Source organism: Lethenteron reissneri, chromosome 69 (genome assembly GCF_015708825.2).
Source record: "Lethenteron reissneri isolate LAM-NWPU_2019-01 chromosome 69, ASM1570882v1, whole genome shotgun sequence".
NCBI classification, from domain to species: Eukaryota; Metazoa; Chordata; class Hyperoartia; order Petromyzontiformes; family Petromyzontidae; genus Lethenteron; species Lethenteron reissneri.
The window spans coordinates 7,917,524-7,939,240 of record NC_083847.1 but is presented as its reverse complement, the minus strand read 5'-3'; the positions used below and the strand labels follow the sequence as shown (position 1 = coordinate 7,939,240).

The following is a 21,717-nucleotide window of genomic DNA, read 5'->3' as shown; positions in this document are numbered from 1 at the left end:
CTTTCAAAAACGGTAGAAGCCTGCAAACCGAATTCCTATTCTACGCAGTCCACCATCGTCGTGGTTTGCGATCGGGATTCTAACACCCGAATCGGAGTTTGTTGTCTTGCCCTTAACAACGATGAACGTCGCTGAGGTCCGTGTCGTCGTCAGAATGCTATGACGTGAATTTCAAAGTTAATTTTCTCCAAAGCATTTCTCTGACGCATGTACTAGTACTACTACTATTGTGAGCGTTAAAGAGTAGCATTTCATAACCGCGTCTTAGATAGATAGATATTTTTAACAAGGGGATGCTTTGTCGTTACGTGTGATTACAACAGTCGAGTCGATGACGAAAGCTTCCCCTGCTCTGTCAGTCACGGGGATTTGCTTGACCGTACTTTGCCGCGCCGGTCGATGCTGCTTGATCAGCTCGCCCACTTCCAGATCGCCCGTCCTCTTCCCTCGCCCCCTCCACCCCTTCCCGTCTCCCCCCCTACCCCTTTGTGACCCATAAGTCCCCTCCATCGTAGTCACCTCCCCCATACTCCTTCATATGTACGCGTGTATATGTTGAACCTCTTCGCACCGTACGTAGCCAACCGCGCGAATGGGAGGTGCGGGCGGGGGGGGGACGTCAAACTAAACACAACAGGCAGTTCTTCAGAAATGAATTTTCAATCGAGATTATTTACAAGTGCATAGCTCCAGTGGCATCCTGTATGTATCTATGTTGAACTTCTTTTGCATCGTTATCAGCCAGTTCGAATCATAACTGGCTGTAATGTTTCCATTTTAGACCTGGCAGCCCTTTAATTGGTGAAAGCCCACCACCAGGACCGTCGCTACCCACGACTATCATCACCACTAGCAGTAGCCCTTTATTGGTGGAAGCCCACCACCTGTACCACCATTCCCATGTTAAACCATTACCTGGCAGCCGTTTAATTGGTGGAAACCCACCACCAACGGCAGCCATCGCCCACCACTTACATTAACATCAGCTGCCCCGCCCATGCTGCTGACACTTGGGCTACGCTCATTTCAGACCTTTATAAGCAGTTTGTCTTTAGAGGCTAACCCCCCTTTTCCTGATGATGACCGCTTGTGTTGCAATCGAAACGTCATGGTAATTTGTTATTTTATTATTTCTATTCTACGTGACTTTACCGAAAGAACTAAAGAATATTCTTTCGCATCGTACGTAGCCAACCGTGCTAATCGGAGGGGCGGGGAGAAGGACATCAAACTAAACACAACAGGCAGTTCTAAAGAAATGAGTTTTCAATCTCGATAATGTATAACTTATAGCTCCAGCGGCTTCCTAATATCGATCCCGATTACGTACCCTCTATTGCGGCTACTTCCCCTACCCTACCGTTTCATCATCCCCTAATTACCCCTCTATCCCGGTACCACAAATTCCTCAACCCCCTTGCATGCTCCCTGCCAATCAAAATGGTCACATTCTGTGTCGCTCTTTTCTTTTTCAACTATGTCAAGCGCCTTGAGTGAAGTCGATCTCTCTATATATCTATGAATATACAATTATTTTAGATTGTAAAAAAGGAGGGGGGACGGGGGTTATTTGTATTGCCGTGCTATCGTGTGGTAACTCGCGTTGATAGTGTGACCGTAAATGTTTTCTAGTGCATTGTAGCGTTTCGTTAAGTAAATCCTCACTGAATAGCCTCAATATAAGCTTCGTGTGTGGTGCAGTACATGCAATGCTCGACTTACGAATGCCCCGACTTACGAACGCCCCAACTTACGAACATCCGGGCTTATAAACGCCCCAACTTACGAACGCCCCAACTTACGAACACCCGGGCTTACGAATGCCCCGACTTACGGACGCCCGACTTACGAACGTTTGTCAGTCGAGGGCGTCCCGTACCTAACACTGCCGTCGAGTCGGCCTCGAGGGCGACATTTGCAACCGTCGGTCGAAGTTGTCAAATTGGCAGGTGTCTATTAAAAGAATGGCTGTGTCAAACTGAGCGTGGTGTTTGGATTCATTTTACGAGCCCCTAGCTAAATTGTATGTTGGGGGGGGGGGTTCTCACTTTCAAGATGCAATCCGTAATATTCAGATTTTTTTTTTCACGGCTTTGTGGGTAACCCCACAAATCCCCGGAGACCCCCCCCCCCCCCCCGACACCTTAGCCCAGATTCAGCACCGACATGTATTGGCGATGTAATACGTTACCGCGACGTATTCCTTAACACGTTCCTTGGGAGTGGGCAGGTAGGAACTTGGTTGGACAGCGCTTTCGTGCACGACAGACAAATAATCCCTGGTGGGCAGTGTGGAACCTGTTGTTGCTACCTGTGTAGAAGATGACTTGAGGTAGCCAGGCAGCCGAGCCCCCTTCACTATCGCCCCCCCCCCCCCCCTTGCTTAGGCACCTCCCCTTACTCTCCCCTCCCTTAGGCCCCTCCCCTGACCCCCCCCCTCCCTCAGGCCCCTCCCCTGACCACCCCCCCATATCCGTAGGCCCCTCCCCTGACCCCCCCCATATCCTTAGGCCCCTCCCCTGACCACCCCCCATATCCTTAGGCCCCTCCCCTGACCCCCCCCCCCCCTCAGGCCCCTCCCATGACCCTCCTCCCTTAGAGGCCCCTCCCCTCTCCGTACCCGGCAGTTGGTCTCCACCAATCAGAGAGCTGTTTATATAATATATATATTTATGCACGACAGACAGACACATAATCCCTGGTGGGCAGTGTGGAACCTGTTGTTCCGACCTGTAAAACACCACCGTATTATATAACGCTGTGTGCAAAAATCCCAGTGTGATACAAGTCAAGATGGGCATCTCGAAACTGAGCCGTCGCCTATTTTTTTAAATCGACATCCCGTGCCCTGCCAACCCCTGATCAGTGCCCTACCTTGGTACAGATCGATTCAGAGCTTGCTGGTCACCCCGTGTCCCTTATAAGTCTCAACGTTCATCCTACAACGTCCCATCACACGACAATAGTATACTACTATTCTTGGGGATTTTCGGTAAAGCCACGTAGAGAGATTCAAAGAAAATAACAAAAAAACTACGACGTTTCGATTACAACACAGAAGCTTTAAGTCAAGTATTCTACTACACTACTATAGTATACTACTACTACATCCTGCTAGAGGCTACCTAGGGGAGCTTTGTCTCTGCTGCTACTCGCCACCCACTGCACTTGCCCCTGCGGTGAGTTCGAGACGTCGCTGGCTGCGTCTTGTCCTGCATCTCGCCGCCGCTCCGGCCGCGTCTTGCCGTCGCCCGCCCCTCGCCGTCGCCCGCCCCTCGTGTGCGTTGCATCTTGTCGCCCTGTTCGCCTTCGTCGCACAGGGTGAGGTGTCTGTGTGTGTCTGTGTGTGTGAGTGTCTGTGTGTGTCTGTGTGATTGTCTGTCTGTATGGGTGTCTGTGTGTATGTCTGTGTGTGACTGTCTGTGTGTGTGAGTGTCTGTGTGAGTGTCTGTTTGTGTGAGTCTATGTGTGTGAGTGTCTGTGTGTGAGGTGTGTGTATGTCTTTGTCTGTGTGTGTCTGTATGAGTGTGTGTCTGTGTGTGTGTGAGTGTCTGTCTCTGTGTGTGTGAGTGTCTGTCTGTGTGTCTGTCTCTGTGTGTGTGTCTGTCTGTGTGTCTGTGCGAGTGTGTCCGTCTGTGTTGCAGTGAATGTATGTCTGTGTATATGTATGTCTGTGTGTCGGTGTGTATATGTGTGTCTGTGTATGTCTGTCTGTGTGTGTATGTCTGTGTGTATGTATGTCTGTTTGTGTGTGTCTCTGGTGGGGAGCGGTAGTGTAGTGGTTAGCGCTACGCTGCGCTATGAACCTGGCGACCCGAGTTTGATTCCCGCTCAAGGCCAACAGCAGTGACGATTATCTGAACCGTTCCTGGGCCTCCCCTAGGTCGACTCAGCCTCAAATGAGTACCTGGTGCGGTGTGTAGTCAACATCGCCACTGGGGAAACAAAGGCGGTCGGGCGTGGTGCTGGCCACCCACCCCCTCGTGTGCCATGCCGGCCTTCATAGGTGCTCGCTAACAGCACTTGCCCGCACATTCTGTTCAGGCTACACAGGGGGATCTTTGTTTCTGTGTGGCTGTGTGTGTCTGTGTGTATCTGTGTGTGTGTCTGTGTGTATCTGTGTATGTGTCTGTGTGTGTATCTGTGTGTGTGTCTGTGTGTATCTGTATGTGTGTGTATCTGTGTGTGTCTCTGTGTACCTTTCCCGGCATAGTGTGCTGGGAAAGGTCCTGGCAAGGATTATTCAACATCGCCTTGCTCGGCACGCTGAGGAGAGGCTTGCGGAGCCCAATGCGGTTTCAGGAAAGGGCGGTCCTGCACAGATGCCGTATTTTCTGTCCGTCTGCTACAGCAGAGGTGTAGGGAATTCCAACAAGACCTACATCTCTGCTTTATTGACCTGGTCAAGGCCTATGATACCATCAGTAGGCCTGGGCTCTGGGTTGTTGTTTGTGCTTTCGGAGTCCCTAACCCACTGTTCACGATCATTAAGGACCTTCATGATGGTGAGCGGGCCCGAGTGAAACTACGTGGCTGGGATTCAGAGCCATTCCCTGTACACCTTGGGGTGCGACAAGGATGTCCTCGGGCTCCCACATTATTTAACTTCTATTTCGACCACGTAGTTCGTGACCCCTTCGATGACTGTACCGGAGGAATCTCCATCTGGAACAGATACAATGGGAGGCTGATCGATGCCCGTATGCTATCAAGGGATGGCTCCCTATTGGTCAACACGTTATGTATGCCGATGATCTGGTAATTGCTGCTCACTCAGAGGAGGAGTTGGAGGCGCTGCTGTTGAACCTGGAGCTTTACCATCAGCCCCACCAAAACTAAGCACCTGCCTGGGTAGTTTGTACCGTTGGACACTCCACCCCCACAACTCTCAATTGGTGATGGGGCAGTTGTGGAGAGAGTGGAGCGTTTCCCATACCTAGGCAGTGTGCTCATGACTGGCTCCAGTTTGACAGCAGAGGTCTCAATCTGAATCAGTCGAGCGGCATTATCTTTTCATCGGCTGTATCACGCTGCGTGGAAGCTACCTGATCTGTCGCTCCTCCGACAGGCAATGCTGCATTGGCAGGGTCATGTAGCCCACATGCCCAGCTACCGCATGCCTGAACAGCTTTTGTTTGGCCGGATAGAGGGGGCTAAATGGGTACGGCACGGGCTAAAGAAGAGATGGAGTAATGTGGTACAAGAGGATATGGGTCTCCCCTAGGTCGACTCGGCCTCAAACGCGTACCTGGTGCGGTGTGTAGTGGGGAGACAAAGGCGGCCGGGCGTGGTGCTAGCCACCCACCCCCTCATGCGCCGTGCCGGCCTTCATAGGTATTGCTCGCTTACAGCACTTGCCCCAAAAGTCTGTTCAAAGCTATATATGGGGCTGGGCTATCTTTATCTTTGTTATACAGGGTGCTTCAAAAAATGTTAATACCTCTGTGAATTTGCAACAATACCACAATAAATATGCCTCCTCTGGGCTGTGGAGAACTACCTGGAGAAGATTCGAGGCATGCGTTGACAATGGTGGTGAACAAGCAGGAGACATTTTGAAGCTATTAACGTTACGTTTGTTATCATGTTACAATGTTATCCGTTTTTTTCCCATTAAAAACGATAGTCCCATTGTAAACGATAGTCCCATTGTAAGCATTAACATTTTTTTAAAGCACCCTGTATATCGACCTCTAAGTGGAAGGGGGGAGAGGCCTTGAATCTCGATCGGTTTCACCCCCTCTCAGATGGCCTTGCACGCCCAGTCGCCGTTCGTCGTCAAACGAGAGAACGAAGAGAATCCGAGCCTCTGGACGGGACCGGCCTCGATGGTGAAACACGAGGACGCCGACGCCTTCGGTGAAGCATTTACACCATTATCAGAGTTATGTTTTTTGTTTGCATTATGACTGCAGGTATTGTGGTCTATGTAAACATGACTCCTTGTAAAAAAAAGTGTCAGTTTTGTTGCCAGATAGAAGGGTAAAAAACTAATTATCGCCCTCGGTGAGGTCACGTTGGCACTACGACCAGACCACCGGGAATGGGGCCCCCCTCACCCAAGCCAGGCCACTGACTCTCGACGGGGAATGAGCCTGGAGAGCAATTGCATGGACGGCCACCGCCACGCACGTGGGAGACTACGGTGGCTGGGAGATGTTCACTACCTCGCCTGGTATACAGGATGGCGTGGGTTCTATCCCGATCTTGACGATGCCTACTGCTGTATATTTGGAGTTTGTGTCTCTTATCATTACCACGGTGGCTGGTAAATGTTGACTACCTCGCCTGGATACAGGATGGCGTGGGTTCTATCCCGACCCTGACATCTGCTGTATATTTGGAGTTTGCGTCTTTCTCTCTCTCATCATCATCATCACGATGGCTCGGATATGATAACTACCTCGCCTGGTATACAGCAGGTCGTGGGTTCGATACCAACCCTGACATCTCTATATTTGGAGTTTGCGTCTCTCTCATCATCACGGTGGCTAGGAGATGTTAACGACTTCGCCTGGTACGCAGGAGGGGGTGGGTTCAATCTCGATCCTGATGTTGACAAGAGAGAGAGACGCAAACTCCAAATGTACAGTAGGCGTCAGGATCGAGATCGAACCCACAACCTCCTGTATACCAGGTGAGGCAGTTAACATCTAGCCACCATGATGTTGACGATAGAAAGACGCAAGCTCCAAATGTACAGCAGGTGTCAGGATCTAGATTAAACCCACGACCTCCTGTATACCAGGTGAGGCATTTAACATCTCCTAGCCAACATGGCGCCTGTCTCTTTCGGGGGTGGGGGGATATCTCTCGCTGGAGCCGACTGACCGACTGACTGACTGCCTCACCGTCGCTCGTAAGTTCAACTCCCGCCCGTTTACAGAGACGTGCGGTGACTTTTTCTTGGAACCGCGGCTTCCAGGAGGGCGGGGACCGGGAGCCGGCGACGAGGGGTCGGAGGAGCCCGCGGATGCCTTCGCGTTTCTCGCCGCTCCAGGCCGCAAGTTCATCGACATGGAGGTGTGGACGGAGGACTTTGATGAAGGTGAGCTCACCTGATTTTCACGTTGCCAGGCGCACTGAGCTCCTAAATTAGAAGTGTGAGTTGTGAGTTATTATTTGATTTTATTTTCGACGTGACTTTACCGGAAAAAAACCGAAGAGTAATTCCTGCAGTCACGAAAGCCTCGAATCTAGTTTGAACCACCTCTACGGGGAGGGTTTACTCACAACTCATACTTTACTTCTAATTTAGCAATCGTTGGGAGAACGTTAATCAACCAGGCTCTGCGTTAACTGTGTGTTAACCAACCCTCTGTGTTGCATTGCATTACACTTCTTAATTTTACTAAATTTGCCTTCTCAAACTTTGGATTTTCTTGCTCTAAACCATTGTCTCTCCTCCGGCCACTGTGGTCCAGAATTCCACGCTGCTCCCTCCTTGTCCCCTCGTCTGTCAGCTGGTCCCGCATCCCCAGTCCTCTCTCTGCCCCGGCCCACTCCCCCTCTCTCTATTTAAGGCCTCGGCACGGATTCGTTGTCCTTCTGTTTGTCTTGGTGTGTGTCTCGCTCTGTCTTTGTGCGTGTCTCTCTCTGCATGTGTGTCTGCCTATGTTGTTCCCGTGTCTGTGTTTTGTCATTCATTCTTACCTGACGATGGTTGCTTGTGTTGCAACCGAAACGTCGTATTCTATTATTTGATTGGATTTGATTTTCTACGTGACTTTACCGAAAGAACCAAAGAGTAATTCCTGCAGTCACGAAAGCTTCAAATCTAGTACGTTTTTTGTTTGCATTCTGACCACAAGTATCTGTGGTTAATGCAGACATGATTCCTCGTGAAAGGTTTCGGCTTGGTGTTTTAACATCTTAACACGACTGTTTTGTTGCCAGAAAAAAGGGGAAAACCGTTTCTAAGATCCCTTTCCGCTTAGAACCGTCCTCCCCCCGTATAGCCCTTTAAGAGATGCCCGGCTGTGTGAGCGTTCGCATGCAGTGATGGTGACGGAGGAGGAGGAGGAGGCGGCGGGGGCAGTGGTGAAGCGGGAGTACGAAGGGAGATGGAGCCCCGAGTTCCTGAGGATCGTGGTGAAAACCGAAGTGGGCGATGACGGTAAAGAGAGAGCGAGAGAGAGAGAGATCCCCCTCATTCCTACTGACAGACTGAGCGAGGGTCTAAATGAGACCCCCCCCCTTGTTTGCCAGTATTCCAAGTGTGACAAAATAAGAATGGGGGGTGTTGTTACCCATTCTGCGAGTAATACAACAGGAGTCGTGTTCGGGTGTTCAAACGACAAAATGGAAACCCTTGAAGATCTTCACACAGCCCGTTTCATTACTGCCAGAAAGGGTTCAACACACCACTACTAGTATACTACACTATACACCACTACTATATACAACACTATATACTACACTATACACTACACTACACACTACACTATACACTACACTACACACTACACTATACACTACACTGCTATATACTATACACTAGTGCTGTACTAGTAACGAATTGGCATGTTCTGTTTACGTGACAAACATTACCAATTATCTGTGCCGGGTGGTGGCGGGTTTAACGACACATTTATCTGTTTACATGATCTAACCCAAAAAGCCTGTATCATGGATGATATTGGTTGCAAAAGCCTGCATGTTAAACACCTATTCTTACGTTTTCATACCTTGATACTGGCAAAAAGGTCCCATCACGGACATTATGCGAGAGCCGGGGTACTATGGTACCCCAGGGTACCGCTATAAGGTTAAAATACTGTCAGAGCCATGTTAGTTTGCATGTTCACCACAAGCACTGCGTGTGTGGTCAATGCAGTGACCCGATTTCTTGCCAAAGGTTTCTGTTTGGCGTTTGAACATCTTTTTACTGCCTGAGAGGCTACAACACCGACATTTTCTTTCGTACTGAGCCAGGGTCTCGCAACCAAACCACGAGCGGATCTCCGCACTCGCGTGAACGTCCTCCGGCTCGCCTGTCGACCTCGCTTCCCGTCGTTGTGTCTCCCGCACCGCAGCGCTGCGTCCGGAGCCACGAGAGGCCCCCTGGAGGCCGGCTGAGGCGGACGAATCTGGCGGAGGTCACTTCACCGCAGACCGGAACTTCATCGAGGTGGAGGTGTCGGAGGACGACGAGGAGGAGCGTAACGAGGGTGAGCGTCTTACTTGGTCTTCCCCGTGGGTTCCTTTTCCATGGCCGGTCGTATACGTCCCGGACGTGGCAGCGTGCTGGAGGAAGTGGCCACCGTCCGGGCCAACGTTGCCAGTTGCTGAGGAGCTATTCACAATGCTGAGGCCAGGTGAAGCGGTGGCTATGGAGATGTTAACTACCTCAAGTTCAACATACATATGTACGACACTATGCATGATGTACTCCACTATACACTACTATACACAACACTATATACTACTATATATATACACTACACTATATACTACGATACACTATATACTAATATACTATATACTACTTTACACTATTCACTACACTACATACTTCACTATACACTACACCACTCTGCTAGCCAACCACGCTAATAGGAGGTGCTGAGCTTGCCCCCGCTGTCGACCGCGGTCCAAATTGAAGCCCCGCCCCACCCCCCCCCCCTTTTTCTTTTTGCTCCGAACATTGCGTCGGACGCAACGACAGGAAGAGAGCCCCTATGGGAGGGGTGGTGCGGGAGCGCGACGGGGGCGCACGATGCCGGACGATCCCCCAGTGGGCGGCACGGGAGGCCGCCGCCCACCGCCGCCAATCGGACGGGGAGCGGACTCGGAGGGAGCGCGGGGGCGGCGCCCCCCGGTGGCGGCAGGAAGAGGCCGCACGCTTGCGGCAGGTGCGGCAAAGTGTTCGCGCGGCCCTCCGACCTGGAGAAGCACTCGAGGACGCACACGGGCGAGAGGCCGCACGCGTGCGGCGAGTGCGGCAAAGCGTTCGCGACGCGCTACAACCTGCGGACGCACTCGCGGACGCACACGGGCGAGAAGCCGTACGTCTGCAGCCGGTGCGGCAGGGGCTTCGCACAGAACGGCCACCTCAAGAGGCACTTCAGGAGGCACTCCAGGACGTACACGCCGCAGTGACGAAGGCCTCGAGAGGCGGGCGGGGGGGGGGGGTGTCAGTAGCGACGGCAAATGTCGCCATGCTCCTGCAACGCTATCGGCCCCCACCATGTCAACTAAAGAGAAACTCTTTTTTTATTTGATCAGCTATAAGCATTGGGCTGCTACGTAGCGGTAACATGGCCATCGCAAATGACAGCAGCTCGACCTCTTCCTGATGACGACCGCTTGTGTTGCGATCGAAACGTCGGCTTTTTTTGTTATTTTCTTTGAACCTATCTACGTGACTTTACCGAAAGTCCCAAAGAATACTCAACCAAGTGGCTTATATCGTCATCGTCGCGAGGAAATTCATAGCAGCAGCCAAATTAGCTAAGTGTGTGTTTCTAGAGACTCATAGATACCCACAAAGACCCAGACAGATTCACACTCAAGAGACCCACAGAGACCCATGCTCATTGAGACTCACAGAGATTCATAGAGACCCATACTAATATTAAACTATATTTTATTTTACCAGGTAAGGCCCACTGAGTCTTGTAGCTCTTTTATAGCAGCACCCGAATACCGAAATTTTTTATGGGTCTCTGTAATGAGTCTATGGGTCTCTGTGTAATAAGTCTGTGGGTCTCTATGTGATGAGGCTATGGGTCTCTGTGTGATCAGTCTATGGACGACCAGGTAAACAGCCACTTAGTTGCTGTGTAGTAGCTCTTGTTCAGAAGTGACCTGCCCATCACAAATGATAGCAGCTCAAACAAGTGGCTTATCACGTGGACATTTATAGCAGCAGCCAAATATTCTAAACGCACACCAGGCGAGGTAGTTAACATCTCCTAGCCACTGTGATGATGACAGTGAGAGATGCAAAGCCCAAATAAACAGCAGGTATCAGGGTCGTGATTGAAACCATGACCACCTGGATCCCAGGCGGGGTAGTTAACATTCCTAGCCACCGTGATGATGATGAGAGATAGAAACATGCAAACATACAGCAGCAGGCATCGTCAGGGTCCGGGATCGAACCCACGACCTCCTACATACCAGGCGAGGTAGTCAACATCTCCTAGGCACCACGGGGCCACTTAACCACACAGATTCACAATGTAACGGTTCACCCTCTGGCCTCTCAAAGTTAACCATCGACTATCCATTATCGGGATTATCGGGGTTGTTGATTAAATCTTGATTGAAAACTCACGTCCCTCGAGCTGCTGCTTGTTGTGTTTAGTGTTGTTGGCTACGTAGGGTGTGAAAAAACGTCAACATACACACACTATACCATACGCTACATACTACAATATACACTACTATACACTACACTATACACTACACTATACATTAGTATACACTACGCTGATCGTGGGTAAAGAGACTCTTTTTTTTTCCGCGGAAGATTCAGCCGGTGCAAGAATTGCAGCCCAGAGGCCACCAAAGCTCGCGATGCTTTCATTGAACTTGCAGACCAAGACAGCTGATATTAGTCAACAAATTTAATGATGTCAGAAGAAGGTCATTTTCACCTCAACAAAACAACATTTGCAGGTTCTGGGGTGTTCACGCGTCATATCGAATTAAAGAAAGTTTTAGCATTTAGAGTTCGTGTTTTATTTCACTTTTTCACAAGTTATAGGCAAAATAAATCAGCTGTACCCCCGACTGTGCCAGGTTATTTGCAAGAGGTCACGGGACAGACCCAGCAGGTGCCATTGGTTGGCTGACTGAGATCACTACTGGTAGATGCACCACCAGCTGTACCCCCTACGGTGCTAACTTGCTGCATTTTAGCCGCCAGGTGCTCTGCTCGTTGTTGTAGAGAGAGAGGGGGGAGAGGGCATCCTTCACGAGCCTCCTCCACACTACACACACACACGCGGGACCATTGGATGCCCTCTCCCCCCTCTCTCTCCATCCCCTGTCGTGTTCGCTTCTTGTCTCACGCCCGTGCCTCTCCCTACCCGCAGAGACCCCCTTTTATCCCCCCTAACCCCCTCCACCAGCCCCCTGCTCCAGTCCTCCTGTTGTCGTTGTTCAGAACTGGCAATATGGCGGATTCTCGATTATCCACTTGTGCAGTTTATCCGATTTGCGGATTAACCCGCGCGCCCGAGATTTTGACATAAATCAATAACTCGGTGATTTTCCCTTAAGCCCAAATTAATAGTCTAAAAATAGTTGTACATTGTTGGGAATGTTCATTATAAGTCACACGGTGCTTAAACCAGTTAATCTGAATTCAACGCGATCGCCACTACAGTACAGTAGTTGCCATAACTTGACAACAGTGGGCGGAGTTTGAATGATGCTGATTGGCTGTGGCTCTGCTGCCATCCACTCAGTGGGGCTAAGTTTGATTGACCACTAATGTTTTTTTCATTAACTACATTTTCTTAACTTAAACAAAATGTATACCTATACGAGTGGTTTTTGGCATGGAGATTCGCGGAAAATGCGATATTTGTTGGATTATCCACGATGTTGAATTATCCGCGACCGTCCTCCCCGTCATTAACGCGGCGGAAAATCTGGAGCTTTTATGTATTTGTCAAGCTCACTCTCACTCTCCCCCACATCCACACCATCTATCCCTCTGTCGCCTGGGTTCACGACTGTACCCCATCGGTCGCTACGTTCGAAATTCAACCACCCACAATCCCGAGGCGCGTCCGCGCACGTTGCAAAAATCGCGAGTTTGTCCGCTGCCGTTCAACCAAAAAACGGCAAGTTGCACAAATGGAAAAGAACGTGCGAGCGTGTCAATGGAGGGAAGAGTGAGCAAGGGCATTGGGCGAATGGATGGGATGAGTCGCTGAACGAGGGGGCGGAATGAGTGAACGAGGCCTGACTAAGAATGAAAACGAAGGGATCATCCAGACGGAACAAAAGTATATACATCCGAAACAACAAAACTGAAACCTTTTTATGAGGATTCACGTCTGCATTAACCACAATACTTGTAGTCAAAATGCAAAAAAAAAAAACATCCTATGATAATATATAAATTGTCCTTGAAACTGATTGGTCCACACCAAGAGACGGCTTTCTTTTGAGCCTCGACCCAATTGGTGCTCGACCAGAGGACGCCAAAAGGCGTACCTTTTAAAAGAAAGCCGTCCCTTGGTGTGGACCAATCAGTTTCAAGGACAATACATATATTATCATAGTATGTTTTTTGTTTGAATTTTGACTGCAAGTATTGTGGTTAATGCAGACATGAATCCTTGTAAAAAGTTTTCAGTTTTGTTGCCAGAAAAAAGGGGGAAGCCCCTATTATTAGAGGTGAAGATGCTGAAGTGGTCATCCATTGTTTTTTTTTTTATCCTTTACAAACGCAATCGGTTTACCTTGGCAAGCGTTGCGGTCACGTGGGCACTGGGTTCACCGATCCATCGGCGAGTGCATTAGGTGTGAGTGACCTCGGTTGGTCTGCTCTCCAGAGTATCTATCCGCTCGTGGAGGTGATTCGTTAAATTCTGAAAATGTATCGTTTACTTAAAACCCGAAACAGGAGCAGGATTTCTCCACAACTCTGCCTGTCCCCTGACGAGGCTGGATGTCACGGTACTCGAATTTTAAACGTCGTAGTGGGTTTACTCTACGACACACAACCAGTTGGTGCTGTACTCGAATTGCCACGTTTTGTTTACGTGACAAACTAATTGGCAGTGTCGGGTGGTGACGGCGAGTTGAACGACAGCATTAAAATTTACGCGATCTAACCCAAAAAAAACCCCTATAATATGGATAATATTGGTCGCGAACGCCTACTACTACTGCTAAGGTGTTAAACTGTACAGTTTAAGAGTTTGCGGTGAAACAAAATAAGTATATACAGGGTGCTTTCAAAAAACGTTGACACTTCTGAGAATTTGTAATAACACAAGAAATGTGCCCCTCTGGGCTCTGGAGACCACCTGGAGAAGATTCCAGGCGTGCGTTGACAACGATGGCGAACAAGTGTGAGACTCTTTGACTTTTTAAAACTGTTTGGTTCTTTCGGTAAAATAGCGTGGGTGTACCCTTGGGTGACACCCACCTCAAACCTGGATATAACCTCTTGTTGCAACAGCCCTTTCTTGTTCAGTAGTTCTACTGCTGTATCTTTCTACCTGATGACGATTGCTTGTGTTGCGATCGAAACGTCGTGATCTTTTATTTTTTCTACCCACGTGACTTTACCGAAGAACCAAAGAGTATTTGTTAGCATGTTATGGTGCATTATCTGTTCTTTTTTCCATATAAGTGTTAATAAAAATCTTGGACATACGGTAAGCAACAAAATAATTACCCACTGGTTTTCAAATGGGAGGCAAAAAAAAAAACCCATTCGGGACATGCGAGGTTTTCACTCGAGCGCGTGCGTCTTTGAGTGCCTCTTCAGATGACCGCTCTGCGCAAACCCCTCGCCGCACTCCTTGCAAACGTGCGGCTTCTCGCCCGTGTGCGTCCTCACGTGCGCCGTCAGCGTGGAACTCTGCCCGAAGCCCCTGCCGCACTCCTTGCACACGTACGGCTTCTCGCCGCTGTGCGTCCTCCGGTGCTTCTCCAGATCCGAGCGCTGCGCGAAGCCCCGGCCGCACTCCTTGCAAACGTGCGGCCACTCGCCCGTGTGGGTCCTCGCGTGCGCGTTCAGGGTGGCGCGGAGGGCGAAGGCCCTGCCGCACTGCTCGCAAGCGTACGGCCTTTCGCCCGTGTGCGTCCTGGTGTGCGCCTCCAGGGAGGAGCTCTGCGAAAACGCCTTTCCGCACTCCTTGCAAACGTGCGGCCTTTCGCCCGTGTGGGTCCTCGCGTGCGCGTTCAGGGTGGCGCGGAGGGCGAAGGCCTTGCCGCACCGCTCGCACGCGTACGGCCTTTCGCCCGTGTGCGTTCTCGTGTGCGCCTCCAGGGAGGAGCGTTGCGCGAACGCCTTGCCGCACTCCTTGCAAACGTGCGGCCTCTCGCCTGTGTGGGTCCTAGTGTGCCTCTCCAGGTGGGAGGAGAGCGCGAAGCCCCGGCCACACTCGGCGCACACGTGCGGCTTCTCGCCCGTGTGCGTCCTGCGGTGGATCTTCAGGTCGGACGACCTCGCGAAGCCCTTGCCGCACTCGTCGCACGCGTGGGGCCACTCGCCCGTGTGGGTCCTGCGGTGGATCTTCAGGTCGGACGAGCGCGTGAATCCCTTGCCGCACTCGTCGCACGCGTATGGCTTCTCGCTCGCGTGCTTCCCGACGTGCGCCTCCAGGTGGGAGCTTTGCACGAAGCCCTTGCCGCACTCGGCGCAAACGTGCGGCTTCTCGCCCGTGTGAATCCTGAAGTGGATCTTGAGGTCGGACGAGCGCGTGAATCCCTTGCCGCACTCCGTGCACACGTGCGGCTTCTCGCCGGTGTGCGTCCTCAGGTGCTCCTCCAAGGAGTAGCGTTGCGCGTAGCCCTTGCCGCACTCCTTGCACACGTGCGGCCACTTCCCCGTGTGCGATATGAAATGCGTCTCCAAGTTGTAACGCGTCACGAAGCCCTTCCCGCACTCCGTGCACACGTGCGGCTTCTCGCCCGTGTGCGTCCTAGTGTGCTCCTCTAAGTGAGAACGCTGCGCAAACTCCTTCCCGCAATCGTCGCATGTGTGCCTCCGCCGGTCGCCGGTGACCGCCGCGCACGAAGGCGCCGCGACTTCCAGCGGCTTGCCGCACCGCGCGCAGGAGGCTCCCGGCGTGGCGGCCGCGCGTCCGGCGTCGTCCGCCCCCGTCCCCAAGTGTCGTCCGCCCGCCTCGCACTCCTCGCACAGGAGTTCCGTTCCTGTCGCATCGTCCGCCACACATTTTCACCAAAGGCAAAAGTTCGAGGTTAAAGGACACGAAGAAAAACGAGGCTCGGAGTTCAGGAAACGGCAGCGCCGTTAAGGCTTTAGCTCATCAGCTTCTCTTTTCTTTGACGTACAGGAGGCCCGGGACCGGTTCAGATAATCGCCGTCACCGGTGTTGGTGGCCGTGAGTGGGAATCGAACTCGGGTCGCCGGGTTTGTAGCGCAGCGTAGCGCTAACCACTACACCACTGCTCCCAAAAATTCCACGCAACAACAACCGCCATTTGCCACTAAGTGGCGGTGACGTCACCACGACGCTTGTGCCAGACTATGTGCGCTTTGAGGCTATGTGAAGTGTTGAACGCCCGCTGGCAGGAGGTCACGGGGCAGACCCAGGTGCCACGGGTCGACTGAGATGAATGGCCGATGCACCACCTGCGCCCCCTACTGTGCCAACTTGCTGTGCTTTAGCCACCCGGCGTTCCGCTCGTTGTTGTGAGCGTCGCTCCAACCGCCCTCCGTTGTTGTTGGAGGGCGACTGCCTCCAACTGCCCAGTAGCGTCCTTCACGAGCCTCCTCCACAGAGGCCAATCTTGACACCGTTGGTTCCAGTTATTGGCAAGTCCACTCAGCTCCATATCCTCTTGCACTACATTACTCCATCTCTTCTCTAGCCCATGCCATGCCTGTTGAGCCCCCACTAGCCAGCCGAACAAAAGCTATTTAGGCATGCAGTGGTTGGGCAAGCGGGCGGCATGACCCAGCCAACGCAGCCTTGCCTGCCGGAGAAGCTCACTGATGGGACTTTGTCCAGATCTTTCAAGGATTTGTGAGCTCCTCACATAATTCAGCCTGGTTAAACCCAGGATGGATCATAGGCAGGCCAGCCTGGATGTTTCGAACCGGTGAAGATGTTCCAAGAATAGAGAAGGAAGCGTATGACTGTGGCCGAGAAGACCCGAAGCTTCTTGTGGAGCAACAGACCAGGTAGCTTCCACACAGCGTTATACAGCCGATGAGAAGATAATGCAGCTCGACTGATTTGGAGTGAGACCTCTGCTGTCAAACCAGAGCTGGTCATAAGCACACTGCTCAAGTATGGAAACCTCTCCACGCTTTCCACAACTGCCACAACACCAATGGGGAGTTGAAGGGGTGGAGTGATGGCACAAAATACCCAAGCAGGTGCTTAGTTTTGGAGGGGCTGATGATAAGGCCCCACCACTTAGTAGCATGCTCCAGGTTCAGCAGCAGCGCCTCCAACTCCTCATCAGAGTGAGCAGCAATCACCAGATCATCAGCATCTATGTGATGACTCTATGGGTCTCTGTGTGATGACTCTATGGGTCTCTGTAATGAGTCTATAGACGGCAACAAAACAATGTTTACGTTACCAGGTGTGAGGCCCCACTGAGCTGTGTGGCTCTTTTGTCAGATAAGTGACGTGGCCACCACACAAATGATAGCAGCTCAACAGAATTGGCTTATCACGTGGGAATCTATAGTAACCAATTACCCTAAACGCGTGACGTTGCTTCTAAACGTGGAAGGGAAAACCAGAGGAGCCGGAGAAAATTCCACGCGACCTCGGGGAGAGAGAGAGAGAGAAAGAAACCCACGAAACTCCAAATATAGTGAAACTCATGCTCACCGACATCCTCCTCGGACAACTCCACCTCGATGAAGTTCTGGTCTGCGGTGAAGAGACATCCGTGAGATTCCTCTGTCTCCTCCGGACTCTCGATTGCGTCTGCGGCTGCAACGTCAGAAAAAGCGTCACCATGGCCTTTGGACGAGTGGGGGGTGAAACGCACCCGAAGATCGTGCAGTCAAGCTGCCAGCTGGGGATGTTTCCCCTTCCGCATATTAATTGATGAGAGTGGTCTCTCGGTTAACAATATTTCGTTGGTTCCACGAAAAACCGTCGTTAATCGAAATGATCGTGAATCGAACATAGCAAATGCACGTTGAAGGCTTAATTTGATAATAAGTTGACCTTTTTCACACTAAAAACACGAAAGCTTTAAGTCAACACGCAATTTTAACAAATAAATATTGTAAAAACATATTAAAGCATTAATATTAGTGTAGTGGTTTAACACGCGCCAAGGGGGGAAATTGCACACACGTTAGTAGAAATAAAGTGACGACAGAAAAGCAAGAAGTTGCCCGTGTAAAGTACAGCACTACATTAGTATAAACATGGATAAATAATGCATGATGTAGATGCTTACCCCGAGCTCTCATTTCTCTGATAGTGCGTTGTCTTTGAACTGTGCACCTTTTGGCGTCATCTGGTCCAACACCATATGAGACTAGGCTCTAAGAAAAGCTGTCTCTGGTGTGGACCAATCAGTTTCAAGGACAATGCATAAATGATCAGAGTATTGTTTTTTGTTTGCATTTGACTGCAAGTATGGTTAATGTGAACATGATTGCTTGCAAAAGGTGTCCGTTTTGTTGCCAGAAAAAAGGGTAAAAACCCTATTAGTATCGTACAACACGTCGTTGATAAAAAATTGGAAACCCCATGGGAGGCGGATTGCGAGACGAAACATCATTACTCTGTGGCATCGTTAAACCGAGGGACCGCTGCATTGGCATCCTGCCCTAGTTTGGTTCTTAACAATCTCAAAGCTGTCGTAGGGAAAGGGGGGGCCTCACCATCATCCTCCACTTCCGTTTTCACCACGATCCTCAGGATCTCAGGGCTCAGGCTCCCCTCGTCCTCCTGCTTCACGACTGCGCCTGCAAATTGGCACACACATTGGAACAGACATTGGCACAGACACAGATAAAGATCTCACATATAGTCTCAACAGACTGTTGGGGCAAGTGCTGTTAGCGAGCACCCGTGAAAGCCGGGGGTGGGTGGCCAGCACGACGCCCTTTCGCATGGGCACAAACGTTGGCACAGACATTGGCACAGACATTGGCACAGACCTTTGCGGTGACGAGACGAGGCTGTCGCGGGTCAAAGTGGGGGGGACGACGGACCGGTACCGGCCCGCGGCCCCGGGGTTGGAGACCCCTGGGCTAACAGTTCATAGTGGCATTGTCCCCGTGCTGTCCAACTTTTGGCGTTGCCCTCTGGTCTAAGACTGTTTGAGACGAGGCTCTAAAGAAAGCTGTCCCTGGTGTGGACCAATCAGTTTCAAAGACAATGCATCATCATCTACTACCAGAGCATCTTTTTAGTTTGCATGTTCACCACAAGTACTTTGTGTGGTTAATGCAGTAACTTGATTCCTCGCTAAAGGTTTCTGTTTGGTGTTTTAACATCTTAATACCTCCTGTTTTATTGCTACCAGAAAGGGTAAAATATGTTCTTATATGGCCAAATACTCTCAACTCGTGACGTTGATTCTAAACGTGGAGGCGAAGGGAAAACCAGAGGATCCGGAGAAGAAATTCCACGCGACCACGGGAAGAGAAACACGCAGACTCCACATAGACAGCAGCAGGCATTGTCAGGGTCGGGGTCAAACCCACGACCTCCTGTACACCTGGCGAGGTAGTCAACATCTCACCACGGTGAGAGACGCAGACTCCAAATATACAGCAGCAGACATCGTCAGGGTCGGGGTCAAACCCACGACCTCCTGCGTACCAGGCGAGGTAGTCAACATCTCCTAGCCACGGGCAATGCAATCTCACCAGCAGCGTGGGCGTCTTCGTGTTTGACCTTCGCGCCCGGCCCCATCAGGTGATCTTCGTCGTTTTCTCGCTTGATGACGAACGTCGACCTGGCGTGCGAAGCCATCTGGGAGGGAAAACCGATCGAGACTCAGACCCTCCCCCCTTTCACTTAAGATGTTGACACGCACACACACGCGAGAGGCAAACACCCACGAAGACTACAGGGTATAGTGTAGTGTATAGTAGTGTATAGTATAGCGTGTAGTGTATAGTAGTGTATAGTGTAGTGTATAGTGTATCGTGTAGTAGTGTGTAGTGTATAGTAGTGTAGTGTATAGAGTAGTGTATCGTGTAGTGTATAGTAGTGTAGTGTATAGTGTAGTGTATAGTGTCGTGTATAGTAGTGTATAGTATAGAGTATATAGTGTAGTGTGTAGTGTATAGTGTGACCCAGCAGCCAACGCGGCCTCCACAACAAAGACAAAGCTCCCCCGTGTAGCCTTCACAGGCTGTAGGGACAAGTGCTGCCGGCAGCGAGTAGCAGCAGCAGCACCTACGAAGGCTCCCGGCGCTGTGGCTACACACACAGAGGGGGGTGGGTGGCCACCAGAACCACCACGCCCGGCCGCCTTTGTCTCTCCCCCAGTGCGCGCGATGTCCGCTATGCTACACCGCTCCACCAGGGTCCTCATTTGAGGCTGAGTCGACCCAGGGGAGGCCCAGGGACCGGTTCAGAAAATCGTCAACGCAAAGACACCCACGAGTCGCTCACCACGCGAGCTCTCCGCCTCTCTCCTCTCCGCCTCTGTCTCTCTCCTCTCCGCCTTTGTCTCTCTCTGTGTCTGTGTCTCTCTGTCTCCGTTTCTGTCTCTGTGTCTCTGTCTCTCTGTGTGTCTCTGTCTCTCTGTGTCTCTGTCTCTCTGTCTGTCTCTCTCTCTGTGTCTCTGTCTCTCCCTGTGTCTCTCTGTGTTGCTCTGTCTGTCTCTGTGTCTCTCTGTATGTGTCTCTGTCTTTCTATCTGTCTCTCTGTCTCTGTGTTTCTATCTGTCTCTCTGTGTCTCTCTATCTGTGTCTCTCTCTGTCTCTGTGTCTCTACGGCTCTTCCAACCCTTCCCCACTCCTCCCTGCCTCACAGCAAACGCCAAGATGCAGCGCAAGACGCAAAGTCCGGCGGGGGAGAAAATGTTGCAGCGAGAGTCTGAGGGTGCAGTGTAGTGTATAGTGTAGTGTATAGTAGTGTATAGTGTAGTGTGTAGTAGTGTATAGTGTAGTAATGTGCAGTGTATAGTGTAGTGTATAGTAGTGTATAGTGTAGCATATAGTAATGTATAGTGTAACTGTGTAATCTTGATTTGAAGTTTTCGTGACTGCAGGGATCCATACTCTTTGGTTCTTTCGGTAAAGTCAGGTAGGTACAAAATAAATTAAATCACGACTTTTCGATCGCAACACAAGCAATCATCATCAGTTGGGAAAACCACGGCAAGAAAATGTTTGCTGAAGTGGGAGAGAGATACCGTGGTTAAGAGGTTATACTTATAGGAACCTCCTGGTTACACCAGCCCACAGGGGATTATTGTGTCCGTCCGTCGTGCAGGGAGGGGCTGGGTGGAGAGGAGGGTGGGGCTGGGTGGGGAGGGGAGGGTGGAGAGGGGCTGGGTAGGGAGGGTAGGAAGGGGCTGGGTGGGGGGTGGGAGGGGTGGGGCTGGGTGGGGAGGGGCTGGTCACCCCGTGGTGCCCTTATAAAACTCAACGTTTAACCTACTCACGCCGGCTTGTGCCCGCCCTCACAGTCGGGCATATTTGCGGAATACACCACGCCCTGGCCGTTGACCCTGGCCATTGACCGAGCAACCCAACGTTCCTACCAGCTCCCTCCGCAGGAATGTGTTATAGGTAAAAGAGGGGGGAGGGGCAAGGGAGGGGGGTAGGGGAGCGTTGCGTGGACGCTAGGAGAGGGAGACTTGAAGCTGGAAAGGGAGAAGTTGGCGGAGCTGGAAGTGGGAGGCTGAGAGAGCTGAGGATGCGTAAAAGTGCCAATGAAGCCAACAACCTCAATGCAGCAATGCCAGAAGCTGGGGATGCAATTCACTCGGTAAAATAGACTAGTGCCCGGTAAATATAGGTAGTCTTCTACTTACGATGGAGATGCGTCACGACGACCCCATCGTAAGTCAAAAATATCGTAAGTCGAAGATGGCCTCGCCTACCCAGGAGTC

General features: G+C 51.2%; 2 protein-coding genes across 3 annotated transcripts in view; one reads left to right on the top strand and one right to left on the bottom strand.

Moving 5' to 3' along the window:
• The window catches only part of LOC133360586 (oocyte zinc finger protein XlCOF6-like), a 30,768-nt gene that overhangs the window by 8,685 nt on the left and 366 nt on the right, over positions 1–21,717 (bottom strand). The window contains exons 2-5 of the mRNA XM_061579392.1: positions 19,517–19,622; positions 18,524–18,607; positions 17,511–17,615; positions 14,487–15,852 (exon numbers count right to left, since the gene is read on the bottom strand). Of these exons, the coding sequence (XP_061435376.1) occupies positions 14,487–15,852; positions 17,511–17,615; positions 18,524–18,607; positions 19,517–19,622 (1,661 nt within the window). The remainder of the gene's footprint in view (positions 1–14,486; positions 15,853–17,510; positions 17,616–18,523; positions 18,608–19,516; positions 19,623–21,717) is intronic.
• Positions 3,341–10,113, top strand: LOC133360538 (zinc finger protein 792-like). Of its 2 annotated transcripts, none has more exons than XM_061579326.1 (6): positions 3,341–4,505; positions 5,748–5,859; positions 6,926–7,048; positions 8,000–8,116; positions 9,036–9,170; positions 9,668–10,113. In XM_061579326.1, the coding sequence occupies exons 1-6, from the start codon at positions 4,323–4,325 to the stop codon at positions 10,099–10,101; spliced, it is 1,104 nt and encodes a 367-aa protein (XP_061435310.1). In that variant the 5' UTR covers positions 3,341–4,322; the 3' UTR covers positions 10,102–10,113. The 2 variants fall into 2 exon arrangements, with proteins under 2 accessions (XP_061435310.1, XP_061435309.1); XM_061579325.1 differs by having other exon boundaries at positions 6,887–7,048.